Genomic DNA, 23,754 nt, shown 5'->3' on the forward strand with positions numbered 1-23,754 from the left:
CCAGAAGGGACACCAACCCAGAGCTCCTGTGGAATCAGGGTGTTCAGTGGAGCTGAAACCATGCACCTCAGATTAGGACTTGAACCCATGTGCCGGGACTCAAACCCGGCCAAAACCCGCGGTCTTCCAACTGAGATCACACACCTGGTTTCAGGACTTAATGAAGCTCAGGTTCTTGATGTCTCATTGCAGAAAGAATTCAGTGAGAGACAAAGTGATAGGTAAGAAGTGGCTTTATTTAGAAAGAAACACACTCCACAGACAGAGTGTGGGCCATCTCAGAAGCTGAGAGCAGCCCCAGGGTATGGGGTTCTCAGTTTTTATAGGGGTGGGTAATTTCATAGGCTAATGAGTGGGAGGAGTATTCCAGCTATTTCAGGAAGGGGTGGGGATTTAGAGGAATTGGGCCACCACCCGCTTTTTGATCCTTATGGTAGGCCTTGGAACTGTCATGGTGCCTGTGGCTGTGTCATTTAGCTTGCTGATGTGTTAGAAAGAGCGTATACTGGGCTTCCCTGGTGGCACAGTGGTTAAGAATCCGCCTGCCAATGCAGGGGACATGGGTTCGAGCCCTGGTCCAGGAAGATCCCACATGCCACGCAGCAACTAAGCCCGTGCGCCACAACTACTGAGCCTGTGCTCTAGAGCCCACAAGCCACAGCTACTGAGCCCACGTGCCACAACTAATGAAGCCCGTGCACCTAGAGGCCATGCTACACAACAAGAGAAGCCACCACAATGAGAAGCCCACACACCGCAATGAAGAGTAGCCCCTGCTCGCCGCAACTAGAGAAAGCCCGCGCGCAGCAACAAAGACCCAATGCAGCCAAAAATAAAAATAAATAAAATAAATACACTTAAAAAAAAGAAGAGTGTATACTGAGGCTCAAGGTCTAGTGGAAGTCGACTTGTCCTCCAGCTTGGACTCATTTGCTTCTAATCAGTTTATGTCATGTCCTCGGGCTATGTCATTCTTTTAAATGTTGTGCCCTGCCCCCTTCCCTCCTGTTTCAGATCTTCGGGGTGCCCAGCTTTCATCAGGGACGACTGATTGAATCACTGACCACATATTTCAACTCGATTTCCAGCCCCTCTCCCCTCCTGGGGGTGAGGCTGGCTCGATGAGACCAACCCTCTCATCTCATGCCTGGTCTCTCTGCCGACCAGCCCCGATCCTGGGTCATCTCACTTCTTAGCATAAATTCAGGTGTGATCCAAGGGGCTCATGAATAATAAGGACTCTCCTATTACTGGGGAAATTCCAAGGATTTAGCATCTCCCCACCAGGAATAAGAGACAAGAGCCAGTCAAATTATTATTCAACAACCTCAAATCCATACCAACCACAACTCCTACCTCTCTTCAAACAAGGATAAAAATCCGTGAACAGGGCCCGTTGCTGGCTGGTTTTTGTTTCATTTTTTAAACTTTTTATTATAGAAATTTTCAAACAGAGGCAACAACAGAAGGAATCATACAATGAACCCTCCCACTTCCATCACTGTTTCCCTGATTACCCCATTGTGGTTTATTTACCTTTTCATTCATACCCCTCCCCTTTCTCCCCACCCCCATCCTGATGCAAAGCCCAGAAGGACATCTTATCTGGCTGAGATTTCAGCATCGAAAGCTTCCTGAGGCGCTGCCACACCCATGGCAGCCTCAAATGGGCTATAGTTCTGCTGAAATCTCAGCCCCCAGGCATCTGGGGGGGGGGAGGCAGCCAGAGGCCCTTGGACACCTCATTTGCTGACTCCAGCATGACAGATAAGTAGTAACTTTCTACACACACTGCAATGTGTGAAACAATACCACACACAGCTTTATTGCATTCAAAGCTTCTAAGGCATGTCAGCCAGCCTTGGCCCTGGTATTTCTCGTGGGTTTCAGAAGATCTGTGTCTACAGCCCTTACTATCTCTGAAAGAATCAACTCTTAAAAATATAAGCTCAAGAATATAAGCTGAAATACTCCTAATTATTTAAAATCAATACAGGTGGGGCAGAATAAGGTAAGAAATAATGTATCAGTATTAGTTATAGATCACAGACCCATTTCAGAGTAATTATAACAGGAGAACCAATCAATCAGCCCTTGAATAATAACAAAAACTTGACCCTGACTTTTCGTTTATCACGCCAGAGTGACTGAGACAGCCCCTGATACCTAGGTTGGGAGAGTGTTTTTATGTCTGTGTTATCTGGGAAGTTCTGACCCTTCCTCCAGGGTACCAGGGGCATCTAAGGAGGCACCTCCTCCATAATGGGATGTCAAGAGCGGTGAGTGGAGTCATCCAATACCTCCCCATCTGACTTACTTTGCAAAACGGGAAGTCAGATGAACACAAGATTCCCCCCAACTCTAGGACTCTAGTGTCGGGCACCGGCCCCGCAAGGCAAGGGAGGGGATGTAAAGTCTCACCACTGGAAACAGAATGGTTTGGAATGCCCCTCAGTTCACGGAAAGAACCCACACAGGGCTCACCTTGGGTTACCTGCTTGCCTCTCATCAACAGAGGGGCTCATGCTTCCCTTTCCTGAGCTGGATGATCGACCATCAGGGAACAGCCCTCTTGGCTGCCCTCATTTCTGCAGAAGAGCCCAAGCAGGACCTGTGGTTTAATCTTCTGCATTCTCCTCTAAACCCAGCTGTTTCCCGAGTATAAACTGGCTTCAAGCAAGGCTTTTGTTTCAGGAGATCAATGAAGATGCTTTGGACCATCTCCAAAAGCAGAGAAGAATCAACAAAGAACTTTTCTTCCCAGGAGCAAAGGAAGAAAACTTTTAAAAACCACATTTCAGCTATTGCAGGGGGATCTTCCCTACAAAGACGATTTCTCTCCCAAGGAAGTGGAAGTTCTTGTTGGGAGGTGACACAGATGAACACATCTGTCAGAAATATCAAGGGCTCTGGGCCTGACTAGAGTGCCCTGGGGGCCCAGCACAAGGCCCCAGAAGTGCTAACTTGTCAAACCTCCATATGGAAAGGCCTGGGGTCCCCGTCTCCAGTGGTATTGTCCTTTTCATACCACAAGGAGCCTGACCTCAGCTCTCCTCTTGGCAAAGCCCAGAGCAGGACACATTTCACCACAAGAGGTTACATTTCTCTCACTTTGGGGATCAGAACTTACATCCTGACAATGCCAGGATATAAGGAGCTTGGGAAATTCCAGCAATCCATTCACTCCCGCCCTGAGTGGACTGGGGTTATTTTCACTGCACAGAAACACTGCAGGAAAAATCGCCCCTTGTGCTTAAGCCTGGCACCTTCTTTCCTCCCTGGTCCTTAAGTCTTCCTGACCCTTTGCCTGGTCAATTCCTACATCTGGAATTGGCTCAAATGAGGAAGAAAGCAGAAAGGGCTAGGGCCGGTGACTAGGCCTCCGACTCACCCAAGGCCCAGCGCTGGGTTGAACAGGAACGTTGCTGTTTCCCATGGATCTGCTGGAAGGCCCTTCTGGCCATAGGTAGTCAGCCCAGCAGGTGACCGAGTATGGTCCCTGAGGTAGCCACACCTGGCCTGTCTGCCTGACAGCGGGCTTAGCTGAACGCTCCACTGTGCTGGCCACGGTGGTATCTCCACCAGCCAGTGCAGGATCTCACAATCCTGGGGAACGGAGGCTACCACTGAGGAGAGTGATCAGTGAGAAGGCAAGACGCTCTGATAAGAGCAAAACCACCAACTGTGAACGCGGTCAGGGTCCCTCTTGCCTGGTGAAGAGCCTTGCCCCAAAGCCTGCGCTAGGGGAAGAAGCCTCCGTAGTTGCAGCCAAGGCATCTCTGCTGAGATGCCTTTCATAATACATGAGAGTGGGAGGGGTTTCTAGCCACATGGGACCTGGGTCACCTTGACCCTGAATCACAAATCCAAAACAGGCTGATTCAGATTATGGTTTGAAATCTTAGACTGAAAAGGTTCCTGTTGGACTAAACATTTTAAAACCATGGATGGGGTGCTGAGGTCCAAGACAGAAAGGGGAACAGTGGAGGAAAAGGACATACTTCTTTGGGAAACTCTGGTCTGGGTGAAGACCTGTTGTGCGTAGCTTCCCTCAAGCACAGAAAATAACCAGAAGTCTGAGCATTCACCCCAACTCCCACATGTAGGTAGTGGAGGGTGAATAATAATGAAATTCAATGACTTTGGAATTTTTTTAAAAATCTAGAGTTAAGTAGCTCTATAGAGAATCATCAAAACTCCAAGATTTGAAGGCTACTCCAGACAGCAGAGAGGCGGACACCAGAGGCCTAAGGAAGAACCCACAGTGGCTATAGATTATGTCCAAGAGCAGAGCGGCACTAATGACTTCACTCCCCAAAGCCCCACCCGGCCACCCAGCAGCCTGGAGATCTACCAGAACGAGGGGAGGGGGCCATCCTGCCTGATGGGCACCAGGAGGCAGAAAGGCTTCCTCACCCATAACGCAATCACCCCATCCCTTTCCCTGGCCAAACCCATCCTCTTATCCCATCTCCCTAACCTCCCACCCTCACCAGCTCCCCTCCCATCCTTTCAGCCCCTGGGGACTCTCAGGAACCTCCCCGAGAGCTCCACCTACAGCATCTTCACTAGAGTCTTGGGCACCGCACAGGCAGTCAGGCCAAGCGCCCACAGCCTGCCTACTTGGAGCAGATGGAGAGCGTAGCACCTGTGGAGAACAGCCAGAAGGCCGGGTACAGAGCTTCAGCAAAGTCCACCTTGTACTTATACAACAAGTGGACCTTGTCAGCCACGGCGAAGAAGATGACAAAGCCATGGTCGCAGTTGAGAAGCACGCCCACTCGCGAGGCCTTTGTGGAGGGCAGGGTTTTCTCCACGTTGTTGTGCCAGGCAGAGACCTTGGTATTGAACCACTCCACGCACCAAGAGGCACTGTTGCGGCCGAGCCGGCTCTCAGGGCCCTGCCGTTCCATGCTGCCATAGCAGATGCCCACCCCACAGAAGTTGTTCTTCTGCAGCTCCACCTCCCAGTAGTGGATCCCCTTCTTGTAGCAGTGCAGGCCCAGCACCTGAGAGCAGTATGTGAACCTCTGGGGATGTTGTCGGTAGCTGTGGCATGTGTCAGCCACAGAAGCCACGGTGTAGTTCTCGGACAGAACCACCTTGCTGTGGGCAGTGTTGTAGTCCATGATGACTTTAACAGTATCTAAGGGAGCATCAACGAGTCAGTTACAAGGAGCCCAAAGTGCTCTCACTTTCAATCCTTTCCCTAACTGGTAATATGTACTCATGTGTTTCATCCATCCACCCATCCATCCATCCATTCTGTCTAGCCAGGCAGACATTTGTCCATCTCTCTCTATCCGTCAATCCAGCCGTCTGTGCATCTATTAGTCACCTATCTCTCTGTCTATTCCTCCATCTAAAACCATTTATTGAGCCCCTGGCTTATGCCAGATTCTATGCAGGATGTACAACCATGAACCAGACATGGTGCCTGGCCTCGTGGAGTTCACACTCCCACAAGCAAGGCAAGCCCGTCAGTAATGACAACGCTATGGGCCCCGCACTCTGCTAAAGGGCAGGCACACTGCTGGAGGGACACAGCCACGGGGCAACGGGTAAAGGGTGGGGAGAGCACGGGGGAACACTTCACACGTGGGCTAGAATTGGAGCTGAGCGACAGGAAGAGGAGGAGAATTAAACAGAGGAGAGCAGAGGAGGGAGAAAGGCTATGCTCGGCAGAGGGGACAGTGAAGGCAAACGCGGAGTCACGAGGACGGTGGACAGGTGCTGGGACCAGGGAAGGCTGGGCAGCTGGGAGCACAGAGGCCACAGCAGGAGGAGAGGGACACATGGAGCCACAAGTAGAGAGCTAAGCGGTCTAGACTTTAATCGGTTGCAACGGGGAACCAATCAAGGTCTGTGAGCACACCAATGACCTGAATATACTCCTTGGTTGGGACACGAGCATGGCCTCCCCGCCCTTCCTGCCACACTTCCAGCCAGTTCTGGCAGGTCCGAAGACTGAGCAGAGATGAGTGCTGTCCCCACCCTCCACCTCCTCCCCAGGACACACCCATCTCTGCCCCTCCCGCTCACAGGGAACCCTGGACCAGTGGGAGACAGCAGGCACAGAAGGACAATCCCTAGCTTGGGAATTCAGGACAGGGGTTATCTGCCACTCCCTGGCTGGGAGGCTCAGGGAAGGATACTTTGCACTGGTTCTCCCCCAGGGCAAAATGAATGGCCTGGGAAAATGTCCTCTAAGATCCTAAGTCCCTAGAACTCACTTCCTCTGCTTACACGGCTGTATCACAGAGCGCAGGGGGCTCCACAAATCGGGGGCGGCGGGGGGAGGTTCTCGGGTGCCGGCCCGAGAACCAGGCATCCACTGCCCCCCAGCAAGCCTGCCGTGGCTGTGTGGAAAGGAGGGCCAGAGCGCACTTTGCAGAGAGAGGTTCTGGCCACTGCGTGGAAGTGAGCACAAGTGGAGGACGCTCTGTGGGTGAAGCTATGGGCGGGTGGCCCCTAGGCTGCCCTGGAGGAAGGAACTCCCACCACTTCCGGGCTGGAAGCCGGACAGGAGCAAGTAAGGGTGTGACAGAGTAGAGCACAGTGGGTCCTCTAGGGGAGAGGCTGACCAAGCTAGACGGAGGCAAGGGTAAGCAAGCCAGCAGCTACTCACACGCCAGGAGCTCAGGCCTGGACTTGGCTAGGAAGGTCTCCAGCACCTTGGCCTTGAGAGACACCGGGGTCGGCAGTACGGTGGGGACTTTGGCCTCAGCTGGATGAAGAACAGAGAGATGTTTTCAGAACAAACTCAGAGCGGGCAGCCCACTGCCCCTGGCCCACCAGAACTCACCCTCCTGGCCAGTTTGCTTGAGATCCACTAAATGTTCTGGGACTCCAAAGGTGGGAAGCTTGCTGGGTGAGGCAATGGTTGGGGCTGAGGGAGGAGACGCCATGAGTTGGGGACATGACAGAGTGACCTGATGGCCTATACTCCCTCCCACGCTGATTCTCAAGAGCTGCTTCCACAAACGCACACCTGGACAGCCAGGGCGACACAAACGAGTCCAGACAGGGCAACACTCATCCTAGCGGTCTTACGCATTTACACTTGCCACCTCCAAGCCCAGGCCTGGCTGCCAGCACGGGACACAGTCACAGAGCCCAGACCCCCAAACCCATGGCTTAGCTTTCCCTGCTGGCATTTAGTTCTACACTCAGGCACTCAAGAAACAAAAAGATGCAGAAATGCGTAACTTACGAGGTTTCTTGGGTTTCTTTTCTTCTTCTGAAAAAGAAAATTTTCAGAATTAACATATTTTAAACACAATGACACTTTCAAAACACCATAATAACAATCAATGCACTCATGTGACCCATACAAATAAAGCTATGATGTTTTAACTTGAAAAATATAAGGGGTCAACAGGCAAATGAATCTACGGTGATAGAAACCTGAATCATGGTTTTGGTAGGGAGGGGCTCACTAATAAGGAGCACGAACGAATTTCCTGGAATAATGGAAATCTTTATCCTGATTTGGGTAATGGTAACACAGATGTATGTATTTGTCAAAATTAATCTAACTGTACTTTTAAGATCTGGGCATTTTACTGTAGGATTAAATCATATCTCCACAAAAGAAAAAATGCAAAACCAAACACAAAAGAAGACACACATAGGGAGCCAGCCAAAAAAATGTGCTTGCCAAGTATCACGATCATCTTTAGAAAGTATCCCGAGTGTGTGCCTGTGGGAACTGAGTTTAGCTGAAACACCCGTCCTCAAAGCATGGTCCCCAAACCAGCAGCAGCATCACCTGGGAAGCTGTAGGGATGCAAATTCTCAGACCCACCCAGACCAGCTGAAAACTGAGAGTCTGGGGGTGGGGCTCAGAAGTCTGTCTGTTACAAGCCCCTGGGATTGCAAATGAGGCTCAAGGTCGAGCAGGCTAGAAGATTTCAGGTTCCCTTTCTGCTACCTTCCCCACCGCTGAAATGACAAGGGGGGTTTGGGATCTCATCCCTGCCTGCCTGCAGGATCCTGTACATTCCAGACCAGCCCTGCTCTCTCCCCACCAGACCCTCCCTGGTCCCACATGCCCCACTGGCTCCCCGTTCCTCCCACTTCAGAGCCGTATTTCTCAGGAGTCGTTCTCACTCTCCCCGTCTCCCCCCCCCTGCTCCTCTCCTGCCCACTGCCACTGGACCAGCATCTTGGCAGGACCCCGGGCTATGACGTTGGCTTCAGGCAAAGGGCCCCCTCCCCAGTCATCGCAATTCCTAGGAGCCTCATCCACAGTGATAAGCCTACCCTTTCCTTGCCTGTTTCCCTGCCTCAGCCCCGCCACAGCTCACTCACGTGAAGAGCGGGCCTTATGAAGTGGGGCAGCGGGAAGGAGGCTTTCAGGGGCTGTGCCTTGAGAAGGACACAGGTTTACAGTACTTGTCACCTCCTCTTCCACCTCCCTCTTCACACAAGGTGCCCTGCCACGTTTTCAGGCTCCACTGATGGCCCCCTCCTCACCTGGCCCAGGCATCCCAGTCCCCGACCCCATTCCACTCAGGAACTGGTACCACACATTTGTCTGCCACAGACAACCACTAAACACTAACACCAAGCAAACAACAACAAAAACCAGCCCGGAGTTCTCTCATCCCAACCACCCAATGGGGGGCAGCCCTCCTCCGTCCTCGCTGACTTTTTGGCCAACAGTTTGGTGATATATGCCTGTCCTTTAAAGAGCTTTCACCATCAGTGTCCCATGTGAACCTCACACAATAATCCCATGAGGTGGACATCATTATGGTCCAAAATTGATAGATGAGGAAACTGAGGACCATTCTTCACCCCAGCCCCACCCATCTCAACAAGGGTGATTTTGCCCCCAAGGGGGAGCAAAAATTGATTCTTAGGAGGTGAGGGGGAGAGAAGGATGGAAAAAACTTGTTCTTTTTATGTATAAAAGCACAGTGTATAAACAGATATATCATATGTGTGGTATTAAAATTTCATGGATGGGGGTGATTAGGAAAAAAATTTCTAAAAGGTCCTGAGAGGTAAGAGCAAAGGAGGGCAATACGGAAAAAAGGTTGAAGAGCTCTGTGATGGCAGAAACACATCCCAACCCGAGGCTGAACGGCACTGGGCTACGGTGAGGCTCAGCCTCTGCTCAGGGGGTCACCCCAAATGCCAGAACTCGGGCATCGTAAGTATTTCTCAAGACAAGCCAGCTTCGGTCATCTTGCTGTTCCAGGCAGTCAGAATATCCAGTGCTGATGGCCGGTCCTCCCGCGTGCCCCAGCAGGGCTCCTGCAACAGCCCCGCCACCGCCCCTCAGCGGGGTCAGGCAGCACTTGCCTCCAGGTGCGCCCGGGCCCCGCGGAGCCTGGGGTGGGCTGTGCTCCGCTGGAAGGAGCCGTGACGCCTGCTGGTACCTCAGCCCGAGCACCGCCTGCCACAGTCGCTGCTGCCCCAGGGACAGAGGTGGGGTTATTTTACTTACTTGGGCTCTTCTTCACAGGCCATGGGGGTTTCGGAATGTGCAGCAGGCCATGTCCTCCAGGGCCCCCTGTGCCAAAGAAGAAGAGGGTAGTCTATGCGGCTCTTCCAAACCAAGCCTAGGAGCCAGCCCCGCCGTCGGCAGGCGGGGAGAGGGCTTACAAAGTTGATTTCCGCTGACCTTCCCCATCCGATCGTTTACAAGCACTAGAAACAAGATAACTGAAAGACAAATTCGGTACGTTCCTTCCTTTCTCTGCCTTAAAATGTAGCCAGGGTGGACTCTTTCCTCCACCAGCACCCAGCTCCATGACCTCTGAACCGTCTGTGAGCTTTGGTTTCTTCCGACGTATGATGGGGATGACTCCCCTCGCTCGTGGTGGTGAGATCAAGACGCCTGGCATGTCGTGGTAGCTCCTTTCCCTCTGGTTTCTCTCACCCCTCCGTCCCCAGACCAGTGATCGCTGACATAGCAGAAAAACAAATATGCAGGGCTAATTCATCAATGGCTTTTGCCTCTGTGCCAGGCGCTGGGGAGAGTGTTGGATGAAAACAGACCCAGCCCCTGCCCTCACTGATCACAGTCTGGTGGGGGAGACACACGGGAATGGCAAGGAAGAGTGAAATGACAGGTGCGCAAAGGGCCCCAAGGGATGATAAGGACCCGGCAACCTGGTCTGAGGAGCAGGAGTGGCAACAGGGGAGGTTTGCTGAGAAATGTAATGTTTCAACTGATCTCTGAAGGGTGAGAGGAGTCACCTGGTGAAGATGTTGGAGTCTGAGCCCTCTAGGCAGTGGGGGAGCATGTACAAAGGCCCTGTGGCAGGAAGCTTAACATATTTGAAGAATTGTAGAGTGTAGAGGGATGTATGGGAGGAGGGGGTAACTTCAGGGCTAACGAGACAGACGGGGCCTGACCAGGCAGGGGTTGACAGCCAGGGTCAAGAGTCTGGTCTGCAATCTAAAAGCAATGGAAAGTCTCTGAACAGGAGGCAGGGGAGAAGGTGCCAAGAAATCAGATCTGCATCCTGAAAAGCTCTCTCCAGCTGCAACAGGAGTGGATGCAGAGGGACTCATTAGGAAGCTGCCACAGGTGATTGCAATGGAGAGCAGGTGAGTGGTGGCCGGCAGTGAAACCAGCTGACTGAATCAGGAGATATTTAAGAAGCAAAATCTGACAATGGGTTGGATATAAGTGGAAGGGTAGGGGGTATCAAGGAGGAATTCCACGTTTCTCTGACCCCCCAACTAGCCATTTCCCTACCAAATAACAATGAGAACCCAGAATCCATTCAACCCATCTGAGCCAACCTCAGACTCAGACAAAAAAAGCCTATCTAGAAAGACCCTTCATAACATCCAGCCCCCAAAAATATTTTAGGAAGGACAGCTACAATCTCAGGATGAGGCAAAAACTCCCCACTACCTCCTAGATGGAGGGCAGATGTTTTGTAACCCCCGAAACTCAAGCCCCAATGCTCCAGATCAAGATTTCTCTCCCACCCCAAAACACTGAGGGGACACATCCCATTTCAGGGGTCCCAGTGGAAAGCACAGGAGGTTGCTAATAGTTACCTGGGATGATGAGCTCCTCAGGCTTCTTGTCCTGGAGCTGTTTGAGGTACTGCTTCAGCTCATTTTTGAGCTCAGAGGTGCCCTGACAGACACCTTTTAGCAGCTCGTGATTCAGCTCCACCTTGGGGACGTAGACTGGCTTCGTCGTGATTCCTTGCAGTTTTGCTGCTTTCTGCAACAAGCCAGGGGGTTAGTTCAGGCAGCTCTGGTGAAGCCAGGGCCTGGGCTCAGGCCTCATGAACCCCAGAAGGAGCTTCCCTGTGCCCATGGGCACTAAGTCTAATCAGCCTCTCAAATGAGAGCCAGAGGTCACTGGGGGTTAAAGTGCCACTTCAAGACACAGCGATCTGGAGCTGGAAGGGCCCTCAGAGGTCGCTCACCTTACAAATGGGAAAGCTGAAGTCAAAAATGACAAGTGTCTTGCCAGGACCTCTGCCAATTAGTGGCAGGGACAAAGCTGGGACCCAGATCTCCTGACCCCCATGGATAATGCTCTTTCCACCCCTCCAGCTGTGGCTGAAAAAGTACAGGAGACTCATCACCATGTCCATCCTGCAAGGACCAGCTCTGAACACGTGTCCTGAAAATAGACAGGAGTGCCTGGAAGGCTGCAGGACTCAGCCGCATATCCAACGGAAAAGAAGGATCTTACAGAAGGTTCCAAATCTGTAGACCAAATCATGCCATGCAGTATCAAGAGGACCAGATGTGGACTCAGAATCCTTCTGTAAGAGCTCAAGGCAGCCAGGTCAACAAACAGGAATGAGCACGTGCGACGAAACCTAATGCCATCCAGCCTAGGTGTGGCTAGAAGATCCTGAACAGAGAAGAGAAGGTTGCCAGGCACTCCTGTCCCTCCTCAGGACCTGAACGTGGAATCTGGGCCTTTGACAGGTCACAGCAGCACGTCACCCAATCAATGGGCCTCCCCAGAACATCTGCCGCGTGCCAGACACTCTGCCGTGCACGGGACATGCTAGGAGGATGAAGGGCCCCGCCCGAAAAGAGCTGACAGCTTTTTTTTTTTTTTTTCTTTTTCTTTGGCCACGCTGTGCGCATGCGGGATCTTAGTTCCCTGACCAGGGATTGAACCCACACCCCCCTGCATTGGGAGCACAGAGTCTTAACCACTGGACTGCCAGGGAAGTCCCCTGACAGCCTTTTAAACAGACATGAAAACAAGCACATCTAAAACAACGTTGTCGAGGGCAAGAGCAGAGGCAGGTAACATGCTCCGGATCGCCAGCAATGGCAGAATAACGGGATCCGAGGAAGATGGGGGAACTGGGGTTGCCCTGAACAAAGGACAGGGTTTACTAGGCAGAGGCCAGCCATGGCCTTCCCTCCCAATGCCCGGTGCATCTGACGAGTGCTCTGCTGTGGTTAGAGCACAGGGCATGGGCAGGGGGTGGCTGGCAAGAGATGAGGCTGCTGGCAAAGGCAGGCTGGTCACCAAGGCCCTGTGGGAATGTGAAATCAGAAAGGGCGGGGAGGGGTGCCTGTGCTTTAGAGAGACACTTCCAGGGGCCGTGCAGAGGCGGGATGGAGCGAAGCGGTGGAGGCCTATGCAGTAGGCAGTATGCTAAGATGGCCCCCAAGACTCCCGCCTGCCCCGGGTACACATCCTATACATCCTCTCCTCCTGAGTATGAGCATGACTCTGAGTATGAAAGGATATTACTCCATGGTTAGGTTACATTACATGGAAAAACTGAAGGAATACTGCAGATGTAATGAAGATCCCAAATTTGTTGGTTTTGAGTTAATCAAAAAGATGATTCTCCCAGGTGGGCCTCACTTAATCAGGTAAAAGTCCTTAAAAGAAAAACGGGGCTTTCCTGGAGGGAGAAATTCTCTGGTGGTTTTGAGGAAGCCGGCTGCCAACTCGAAAGAGGGCCACACAGCGAGGAATCACAGCAGCCTCTAGGAACTGCGGGTGGCTCCTGCTGACAGCCAACAAGGACATGGGGACCCCAGTCCTGCACCACAGGGGACTGAGTTCTGCCAACAAGAATGTGAGCTTGGTGTTAATATAAATGTTTCAGACATTAAAAAAAAATAAATAAATAAAAATAAAAAAAAAAAAGAATGTGAGCTTGGAAGACAACCTTGAGCTCCAAAAGGAATGTAGCCTGGTGAGACCTCAGCCATGCCCTGAGCCACAGAAGTGTGAGATAACAGATAACAGTGGTTCTTCTAAGCCACTCAGCTTGTGGTAAGTTGTCATGAAATGTAGAAAACTAACACAGCATGTGTCTCAGGGATGCTTCCCATGACCTCATACAGCCTCAACTCCTCGAGGGCCCCAATGCACCTACAGTCAACATCATGACGCTAGGCAGAAAGCGTATTCAATGTCCTCATCTTGACCCACCTCCAGAAACTCATACTCGTCCCCCTTAGTCAGGGCAAGTTCAATCTCCTCCTTCAGGGTCTGGATCTCACTCTTCTTCTTGAGGAGAACCTGATAAATGCTGTCGAACTTGCTGTTGACCCTCTTCTCCTCTTCCTTTATCTTTCGTGTGGAGCTGGCCTCTGAGGCATCAATGAGAGCCTTCATTTCCAGGTATTCTTGTCTCAGCTGGTCCATCTTCCTGTGTGCAACCTCCTGAGAAGCCAAAACAAGAGGGCATCCATCAGACTGGCAAAAAAGCTAAGCCTGAGACATGGAGCGCCAGGAACTCTTACCTATACTTCATGGGAATACAAACAGACGCAACCACTTTGGAGAGCAAGATCTGGTGTATTTGAAGGTGCTCATACCCTTTGACCCAGCAACTCAGTCTAGGAATATACTCTAGAAAAAATCTGGGGACTTCCCTGGTGGCGCAATGGATAAGACTCCGCACTCCCAATGCAGGGGGCCGGCGTTCAATCCCTGGTCAGGGAACTAGATCCCACATGCATGCTGAAACTAAGAGTTCGCATGCCACCACTAAGGAGCCCGTGAACCGCAAGTAAGGAGCCCACGTGCCGCAACTAAGGAGCTGGCGAGCCACAACTAAGGGGTCCTGGAGCCGCAACTAAGGAGCCCACCTGCCGCCACTAAGACCCCATGCAACCAAGTAAATAAAGAAAGAAAAAAATCTCAGAACCTGCCCAAGAGACACACAAGAATGCTCTAAGCAGCACTGTTTGAATTAGCAAAACCCTGGAAACAACCTGAATGTCTATCAATAGAAGACGGAAAATTATTCACAGGATGGAATATTAAACAGTAATAAGGGAAAAACAACTTGTAGAAGAAGACATACAGTATGATGCTCCTTACATAAAGGTTAGAAACAAACAGAATGGTAGTATTTATTGCCAAAGGAATACATACATACATATTAAAAGTATAAAGAAACACATGGGAATGGATAAATTCAGGATAGTGGTTACTTTTGGAAGAGAGGAAGGGGGATATAAAAAGGGAGAAGCAAAGCAGGGGCTTCATCTTCCGTGGCAATATTTTATTTCTTAAGCTGGAAAGCAGTTCATGAGTAATTTTTTTTTTTTTAAAGAGTAGTTTTTTTTTTTTAATTAATTTATTTAATTTGGCTATGTTGGGTCTTCGTTTCTGTGCGAGTGCTTTCTCTAGTTGTGGCAAGCAGGGGCCACTCCTCATCGCGGTGCGCGGGCCTCTCACTATCGCGGCCTCTCTTGTTGCGGAGCACAGGCTCCAGAAGCGCAGGCTCAGTAGCTGTGGCTCACGGGCCTAGTTGCTCCGCGGCATGTGGGATCTTCCCAGACCAGGGCTCCAACCCGTGTCCCCTGCATTGGCAGGCAGACTCCCAACCACTGCGCCACCAGGGAAGCCCCATGAGTAATTTTTTAAAGGGTATGAAGCTGCTCTAGAAAATTTCCTCTAGAACTACACTATCCAATACCATAGCTACTTGCTACATGTAGCTACAGAGCACTTGAACTATGGCTAGTCCAAGTTAAGATGTGCTATAAGTGTAAAATAAGAGGAATTTGAAATATCTCATTAATACTTTATACTGATTAAAATAATATTTTGGATATACTGGGTTAAATAAAATATATTATTCAAATTAATTTCATGTGTTATTCAAATTAGAGTTATATACAGTATAAGGCTCACTTTGTATCTCTAGCGGACAGCACTGCTCTAGAAGCTGCAGTTTCGCTTTACATGTTGGGAAACCTCAATAGCTCAGAATCAAACGTGACAAACAGAAACACACATAAGAGGGACAGGAAGATTGGAATTCAATTATTTCTTTCTTTTTTGGCCACGCTGCGCGGCATATGGGATCTTAGTTCCCCGACTGGGGATTGAACCCATGCCCCCCTGCAGTGGAAGCACGGAGTCTTGACCACTGGACCACCAGGGAAGTCCCGGGAATTCAATTATTTCTTTAACCAACACTTTACCCTGCCACCTCCAGTGTGACTACCAATGTCCCCGAGGATTCATCCTCCTTCTGCTCCCGTCACTAAGAGAACACCCCTGGAGTTTAGACCGGCACGTGGCTGCCCAGCCACAGACTACATTTCCCAGCATCCCCTGCAGCTGGGCTTGGTCATGTGACTAAGCTGCTCACGACAGGAGCGAAAGTGATAATGGCAACACTCTCCTTCCCTGTCCCCCTTCTCACAGGCTAGAGCAAAGATGTAATGGTGACCCAGCTGCAACCAAAGAGATGAGGAAGGGCAATAAAAAGGAAAGATCCTGAACTCTGAAGGATCACATGGAGCAGAGCCATCCCACTAGCCTGGGTTGCTCAGGTCCCACTAGCCTGGGTTGCTCACCTGAACCGTCACAGGGAGCAAAATAAACGGCTATCTTAGTTAAACCTCTGATTTTGAGGGGTATCTCTGTTACAGCAGTTTAGCCTGCCCCCCAACTGATACAGGTATTTTCATGTGCATCCTTTCATTTAAGCCTCATAACTCACCTTTGGAAAGAAGTTGTGATTGCTTCAAAACTAAGGCTCAGAGATCTGCCAACACAGGCTAGTATTCTAACCCAGATTTCATCTAATTAAGCCACAGCTGTGGCAATAAAACTGAATGCTGCAGCTCCAGACCAGGATGCTTAAAAATCAAATCTTCTTTCAATATAAAAACACTGTAACCTTATAAAAACTGTAAAAAAACTAGAGGGAAAAAAGTATCCCTAATTCTACCACTCCAACACTTGCAGTACTATTCCTTTACTATATTTCCTTCCAGTCTTTTTTCCTATACTTCCTGTAATGGGTTGAATGGCAGCCCCCCAAAAGATATGTCCATGTTTCAGAACTTAGAAAATGAGTCTTTGCAGATGTAATTAGGGTAGAAATCTTGAGATGAGATCATCCTGGATTACAAAGGTGAGCTCTAAGTCCAATAGCAAGTGTCCTTATTAGAGACAAAAGAGAAGACGGAGGAGACCATGTGAAGATAGGGGCAGAGACTGGAGTGATGCAGCCACAAGCCAAGGAATGCCTGAGCCATGAGAGGCTGGAAGAGGCAAGGAAGGATTCTTCCCCAGAACCTTCGGAAAGAGTGTGGCCCTGTCGACACTTTGAATTTGAACTTCTGGCCTCCAGAACTGTGGGAGACCACATTTCTGTTGTTGTAAGCCAAGTCTGCAGTAACTTGTTACAGTCGCCCTAGAAACGAATACACTTTTTAAAAATAAATAGATGCAACTTTTACTTCCTGTTTTTCTCCCCCTTAAACCATTTTTTATATCACTATATTTTAACCCTAATTTTTAATGGTTGGGCTTGTAGGTAGGCTTTGAGTCTGTGAAGCATCTCTCTGGGCACATAGCTTTTTGCATGTTTTGCACGGTTGAAGTTGAATTCTGACACTGTGAGTGAACCTGACACGAGCCTTGTCCTCCCCAGAGGCGGAGGGAGGCTCCAGGGCCAGGCTGGTGGCGGGGAGCCCTGTCTCTCACCCGCACGTCCTGCTGCCTGGCTCTCACGTCCTCCAGTGCTCTCGACGCCCCGTTGATCTGACTGTACGTGACAGTCAGTTTATGCCTCAACTTGTTCTGCGGAGAAAACAAACCGAGTGAGAAAACACCCCATCCAGCCCCCCACCAAGCACCCAACACCAGTGACTGCCCTCAAGTCTATCCCACAGGTGTTTCCACCACCCCAAGTCTCACCTGCTTGTAGCTATTTTTTTATTAAGTTTTTTTTCTTTTTTTGATGTGGACCATTTTTCAAGTCTTTATTGAATTTGTTACAATATTGCTTCTGTTTTATGTTTTGGTTTTTTGGCCACGAGGCATGTGGGATCTTAGCTCCCTGACCAGGGATCAAACCCACACCCTCTGTACTGAAAGGTGAAGTCTTAACCACTGGACCACCAGGGAAGTCCCTGCTTGTAGCTTTTTGAAGCATTCTCATATTTACTGCCTCCCTTCATCCTTTCAGGGTAACTGGACAGTAAAGAAGTTACAAGGATAGGATTTGGAGCCAGACAGACCAGACTCAATACCCAGCTCTCCAACTGTCTCTCACTTGTTTCTTTGGCCACGAAATAGATATCAACGCAACTGTTCCCACCCCGCGGGGCTAGTAGGAGAATTAACTGAAGCAGTGTAAGTCCTCAGCATAGTGCCTGGATCTTAGTCAGGACAAATGGCCTTAGTAAATTTCAGCTTGGATTATTATGAGCTTCTTCACTAGCACCCATTTTATAGATGATGAAACTGAGGCAAAGAGGACAGCAAGGTGGTCAAGCTCACACAGACAGAACGAGCTGGGACAGCTGCTTCAATAAGTGGCAGACGGGGTTGTTCAAACCAAGCCTCCCACTGCAAACAACCAGAAAAGGAGACAAAATATTGGGGGAGAGGGATCTACTAAAAACCAATGGGGAGCTAAGAAAGCAGGGAAGGATTATGTAATTAAGATCCAGAAGAAGGAAACCCAGAGAGATAAGGCTGGCATCGGGGGTTGTTCTCCCAGAGCCATCTGCCAGTTCCGGAAGACAGCTGGGAGGGCCTCTGTCAGCCTCGGAGAGGCAGGTGGACAAATATCAGAGTCCAAGGCTCACTTGACAAGCCCCACAGGCAGGGACCTCCAAGGGCTAAACCTTAGGAATAGGGACGAACCAGCAGTAAACCAGCCATCGACAGTTCAGTCCCTGAAATTGAACTAAGGTGATTCAGAATTGCTAGGCACCTAGCCTTCAGATACAAAGGCTAATTATGCACAGTGGAAGCTAATATCACCCAAGGCCTCTTAGTATTGCCATAAATTTTCATAATCAATATCCAATTTCACCCTACTCAGGTGAAATGCTGGGGCATAGAAATGGGTAGGAAAATCACCACCACCACCACCATAATGGCAGCTAGTGTTTATGATGCACTTACTCCAAGCCAGGCATTGTTCTAGTGCTTTCCATGTATTAACTATGTAAAGCTAAAAACAACACTAGGAGGTAGAGGGTTATCCGCCCTTTACAGATGAGGTCACTGAAGCACAGAGTAATTAAGTGGCTTGCCCTAGGTCACATCGCTATTAACTAGTGTTACAAGATCCTGGTGTTACAATTACAGACTTGTGTCCAAACTGAGCACATAGGAAAATTCTAGAAAAAAATGTATGTCCCCTAACTAACTGGCTCAACAATACTCTGGCCCTCCCTTCCTCTTCCCTGCCTCTCCCACTCCACCAGTGACCTTGACTCTGGATTTGAACAACCCAGAGACAGTCACATGTAAAGGCTAGAAGCAGAGACCAAGGCCACACTAACTCAACCCCAAAAGCCCAAGTCATTGATAGTGTTTCAGATGTGACCTCTGTGACAATGCCCTTTGACCTGGTCTCTAACAGTGGCCAAGATGAACTGTGGGCCAAAGGCAGAAGGCCAGGCCCGGGCAGATCTGGCCTCACAGGTCTCAGAGCTGGAAGAGACCTCAGAATACCTGGGGGCTGCCAAATGTTTCACCTCCAAGACTCACGCTTAGTAGTACACCCCTGAACCCTGTATTTTGAAAGATTTTACCCACCATTAATCAAATGCATACAACAGTCCCCTGATGGTAGAGAGGGGCCCACAGGGCTATAGATGACGAAAGGAAAGCCACCCAAGGACTTTGACAGCAGCGACAATCCCCTAATCAAGGGTAGAGAACTTTTCGAAGTTCTGAGGATCCCTTCACAGACTGGGGACTTGGGTCCTCCACGGGGGAGGCACCAGAGTCCTGAGTCCGCCCCACACCAGTGACCGAGCCAAGCTGGGCTGGCTCTGCCACCAGTGCTGACCAGCAGCAGGGCTGGAAAAGGAGACAGGTTAAAGGACTCAGCAAGCCAGGACAACGAGGGGTAGGGGAGAGATGGCAGGAAAGCCTTGTTAAAAGGATTAAAAAGCCAAGTGTGTATGGCATACAAATAATCTGGGCGCAGACTCCAGCTCCAGGCCCTGGAGGCTGAGAGGGAGCTGGGGCTCCAGACCAGGGGGAAATGGGTCCTTCTACCTCCTGGGAAGAACTTCTAGAAGGGTCTTTCGATAGGAGCCAGGCTGCCCTAGTCCTCAGAACCATGCATCCTGAGGCAATGAAGATCTGGGCAGCCTAACACCCTCTATGCAGCAAACTCTCCTCAGGGAATTTCTGAGTAACAGAAATGATAGTGGCAGTTCTATGGAGCATTAGCGAACTGTAAAACGCCATTTATGAAACACCTCATTTAATCCTCCCAATAACCTTCTGAGATAGGTACTATTATTGTGTCCTTTTTTTGAGTTCCTAGCTAGGAAGCAGAGCCAGAATTCAAACGCAGATCTCAACATCCAGCTCTGGTCGGAGCCCGTGTCAACCAGCCTGACCCTGGGGCCCGCCTATGAGGCACTTCCCACACAGTTCATCCCTCCGGAGCCTCCTGGTCACCCTTGGAGGTGGGGAGGGAATGCTATTAATCCCATTTTACGGATGAAGTTGAGGTTCAAAGAACTCGGTGACTTGCCCTGAACCACAGCGGATGCAAGGCAGCGCAGGGCTCCAGCCTTCGAAGGCCAGGCAGGTCCTTTCCTGCAACAGGTAGAGGCCCAGGTAGGCTGGGCCTGAGATGGTGGTACCCCCAAAGTCAACTGTCAGGCACTGCCTGACGTCTGACTTCTGGGACTCAGGGAGGAAGTACACAGAAACCCAGCTCAGACTGGAGAAGCAGACCAGGCCAGGGAGGAGCCGTGTCCGGACGGGAGCAAAGCCTGCACCCTGGCCCTGGCGCCACTGCAAACCTCCCACAGGCCTCACGTCTCCTCTGATCACACGAGGACAGCCCTTGTTCTCCCTGACAGCGCTGCGAGAGTGAAAGGAAATCAGGCTTCACTCTGGAGCGCAGACTGATACAATGAAAAGTAGTTAGACTACACCTTTTCAGCCTCTGCCTCGAGTCCACAGGGGGAAATTACGATCCCCAAACCACTGAAATCATCACAGACCCAGAAGGCCCCTTAGGAATGAATCCACCCGGTCCCACCTCCTCACTTTACTGATGAGGACCAGTCCTGTGCTTTAAAGTGGCACAGGAAGTATATAGGGCGCTGTGGTGCAGGAGCGTGGCTCGGCATCCTATCCAGGGATTCCTGGGACTCTGCCCACCCTCCCACCCATAACCATCCTCCCTGGTCACTGGAAGTCTCTGGCTCACCAAAGGCTTTTTCTCACATGACCTCAGGAATGTCCTATGCTCTGAACTCTGCGGACTTGGCTTTGAGGCTGGTCCATAGGGAGAAACAGCAAATGTGGAGTCAGACCAGCTGGGGGCCCAATGCCCACTTGGCCACTTGGGTTAGCTCACGTTAAATTAACTTCTCTGAACCTCCATTTCCTCAGCTGTAAATAACTAATTATACCCACCTCCTGGGTGCTACCCGGATTTATTGGGACAACAGAGGTAACCTCTAGCGCTCATATTTGATGTTCAAAACCCTGTACTAAACATGTCAGACAAGTGCTAGCCTCAAGGCAAGCAACGTCCCTCTGTATAATGGGTGAGAGGGGTCGGGGCAGAGAAGGTGGACCAGGAATGATCCAGGAGGGCTGTATGTTCTCCCAGCCCCTTTCTACCTGGACACTGGGGATGCCCCTGCCCTGATCTCAGGCCCAGCAAGGCCCATTGCCCCGCACCCAGGTGATCCAAGTAGGTCAAGATGCCCACAGTGGTGCCCACTGCACAACCCAGCAGGCCCCGGCTGCCCCTCTGGGCCCTCGCCCGCCAACCCCTACCTCCAGGTCAGCGCTGGCCTGACTCAGGGGCGCAGGCGAGCAGGTCTTGTGCTCCACCACGCAGATGTGGCAGATGCACTCGCCGTGCTCAGGGCAGAAGAAGTCCCGCAGCCGGTTGTGCTGGGGGCACTTGCGGCGCATCAGCTCACGGATGGGCGGCTGCAGCGGGTGGTCCCGGAAGGCGGGGCTGTCGAGATGCGGCCGCAGGTGCTCCTGGCAGAAGGAGGCCATGCACACCAGGCACGTCTTGACGGCGGTCGCCTGCAGGCAGTGGTCGCAAGCCACCTGGCCGGCCGGGCTGGGGGCGGCGGCCCGGGTGGGCGGCGTCCAGTCGTCGGGGAGCTCGGGACGGGCCTGCTCGGCCTGCAGGAACTGCTCCACCACCGCACACAACACCGTGTTCTTGTGCAGCTGTGGCCGCGTCTGGAAGCCGGTGCGGCACTGCGGGCACAGGTACGGCGGGTCCTGGACGGCCCACGTCTGGTCCAGGCACGACCCGCAGAAGTTGTGGCCGCAGGGCGTGGTGACCGGCTCCTTGAAGGGCTCCAGGCAGATGGAGCACGACAGCTCCTCGGCCAGGGGGCACAGCTCCGCCATGGCGCTCCTGGGGGGACCCGACGGGACGCGCTGGAGCCGCTGCCGCGTCTGCTGCACTACCGCCCGGAAGCCACCAAGGAAACGAAACTGAGCGGCGCGAGGGGCGGTCCCCGGCCCTTTCGGGAAGTCACGTGGGGCGGGCGGGGAGCGCGGGGGGTGGGGCGGGCCGCGCGGGGCCCCCGGGGTTGATGAGGTGCGAGTTGCGACATTCGTATCCCGGTGGTTTCCGGGGGTTGGGTGCGGGGCGCTGGGCTCGGGGTTTCAGACGAGCCTCTGGACCACCAGCGGGTTCTTGCGGCCACTCTGCGGATGAGGAAACTGACGCCTCGCGTGATGAACCCCGGATGCCGGGAGTGAGGGGCCTACTGCACAGAAGCCCCTGCAGCGGGCCCCTCCCTTCGGAGAACTCATCCGGGCAGGAGTTGTCCCCCCGCCCCCGCGAGCACGGCTGTCCTAGCAGGACAGGGGTTTTAAAAAAATAACTGCAGGAGCAGTAAACGACTGACTACCTTTTTTTTTTTTTTTTTGATCCTTCCTTTCTCTTCCCTGGTCCTGGGCTCTGACGGAAAGGCTTACAATCTCTGCAGGCTGGAGCCTGTGGTCACACACCCACACGCTCAGGCTTAAACTTGGTGATTTCTTTCCATGCCGCCGATATAACATGCTTTTTATTTTATTTTCCATTTCTACTTTACTGGAGTTCGGAGTCATCCCAGTTTAACAAAGTTTTCCTCTCACACACATACAAACACACTTGCCCGTGCACACACACACGGATATAATTTTGAAACATTTTTCTCAAAATTGTTTATTTAGGTTTATTTTCTTTCATTTATTTTTAGCTTTGTTTCCCTCCCTGCTCTGGCCTGGGTGCAGGTAAAGTGGGTGTACAATGAGGGAGAAGTGTTCAAGAGAGGGGATCGGGAGCAAAGAGAAAGATAGTGTTTCGGGAGGAGTAAGCTGGAGTTTGCTTTGGGGATAGGGTGGGCAGCAAAAAGGTAAATGCTAATCGTGATCACTACTATTTATGGGGCATCTGCTGGGTGCTAGACAAGTCATAGATATCCTTATAATCTCTTATAATCCTTGTAAGCACTACTAGACAGTCATTATATCATTTTACAGATGAGGGTCACATATTTTATACAAAATAGGACTGGGATGCTAGCTCAGGATTGCTTTATTTAATATCCTAATTCCCGCTTTTCCTGTAGTAATAGTAACAGTAATAGTAATTACTATAGTAATATAGTAATAGTTATTCTATTCCTCCAGGACTCTTTACCCCATTTCTTCTCTTTCATATTGCGTTGTTATTTGCACGAGAAGAAGGAAGACAGAAGAATGAGGAGGGTAGGAAATTAAGATTTATTTATCTATTTAGTATCTCATTTAATTCTCCCACTAAATCTTTGAGGTATAGTTATCTCATGGTACAGATGAGAAAACAGAGGCTTAGAGAAACTAAATAACTTGCCTAAGGTAATGGTTATTGGCATCCAGACTATCTGATTCCAGAAGCAAAGCATTTCCTACTATAAAATGCTGCCCCGCCTCCATAGGGAGCAGTTGCCAGGAAATGAACACTATGAAATCCCCTCTGACCTAGCTCTTGTGTGCGAGGTGAGCTGACTCATGCCAGAAGGCTTGCAGAACTCTCCTTCCAGGCAGAGAAGTTTAAAAAGGCTGGTTAGCCAGTGAGGAACACTAGGAGGGGCATACTTTATGTTTATCAAATTCTATGCAGTAGATATTTACTAAGACCTACCTAAATACATTCCACTGTGGTTAGAGAATATACTTTGTATTATTTCAATCCTTTAAATTTATTGAGACCCAAATGTGGTCTGTCTTCTTATTGGTTACTATTTGTATGGTGTCTCTTTTTCTATCCTTTTACTTTCAACCTATTTGTGTCTTTGAAACTAAAGTGTGGTTCT

General features: G+C 50.7%; 1 protein-coding gene across 1 annotated transcript; it reads right to left on the reverse strand.

The window, feature by feature from the left end:
- Positions 1-215: 215 nt before the first annotated feature.
- Positions 216-21,875, reverse strand: TRIM25 (tripartite motif containing 25). The gene is made up of 9 exons (XM_059906985.1): positions 21,218-21,875; positions 16,928-17,023; positions 13,403-13,636; positions 11,029-11,200; positions 9,458-9,523; positions 7,214-7,240; positions 6,806-6,889; positions 6,629-6,727; positions 216-5,146 (listed from the first exon to the last, which is right to left on the reverse strand). The coding sequence occupies exons 1-9, from the start codon at positions 21,812-21,814 to the stop codon at positions 4,620-4,622; spliced, it is 1,902 nt and encodes a 633-aa protein (XP_059762968.1). The 5' UTR covers positions 21,815-21,875; the 3' UTR covers positions 216-4,619.
- Between the last annotated feature and the right edge of the window lie 1,879 nt (positions 21,876-23,754).

Source organism: Balaenoptera ricei, chromosome 20 (genome assembly GCF_028023285.1).
Source record: "Balaenoptera ricei isolate mBalRic1 chromosome 20, mBalRic1.hap2, whole genome shotgun sequence".
In the NCBI taxonomy this organism is placed as follows: Eukaryota; Metazoa; Chordata; class Mammalia; order Artiodactyla; family Balaenopteridae; genus Balaenoptera; species Balaenoptera ricei.

Excerpts from the sequence above, each read along its gene's own strand:
- TRIM25 (XM_059906985.1), bottom strand. The coding sequence starts at position 21,814 with ATGGCGGAGCTGTGCCCCCTGGCCGAGGAGCTGTCGTGCTCCATCTGC. Across the intron at positions 13,637-16,927 it reads CCAGGCAGCAGGACGTGCGG|GAGGTTGCACACAGGAAGAT; the intron begins GTGAGAGACAGG and ends TTGGCTTCTCAG. Across the intron at positions 5,147-6,628 it reads CAGGCCTGAGCTCCTGGCGT|ATACTGTTAAAGTCATCATG; the intron begins GTGAGTAGCTGC and ends ATGCTCCCTTAG.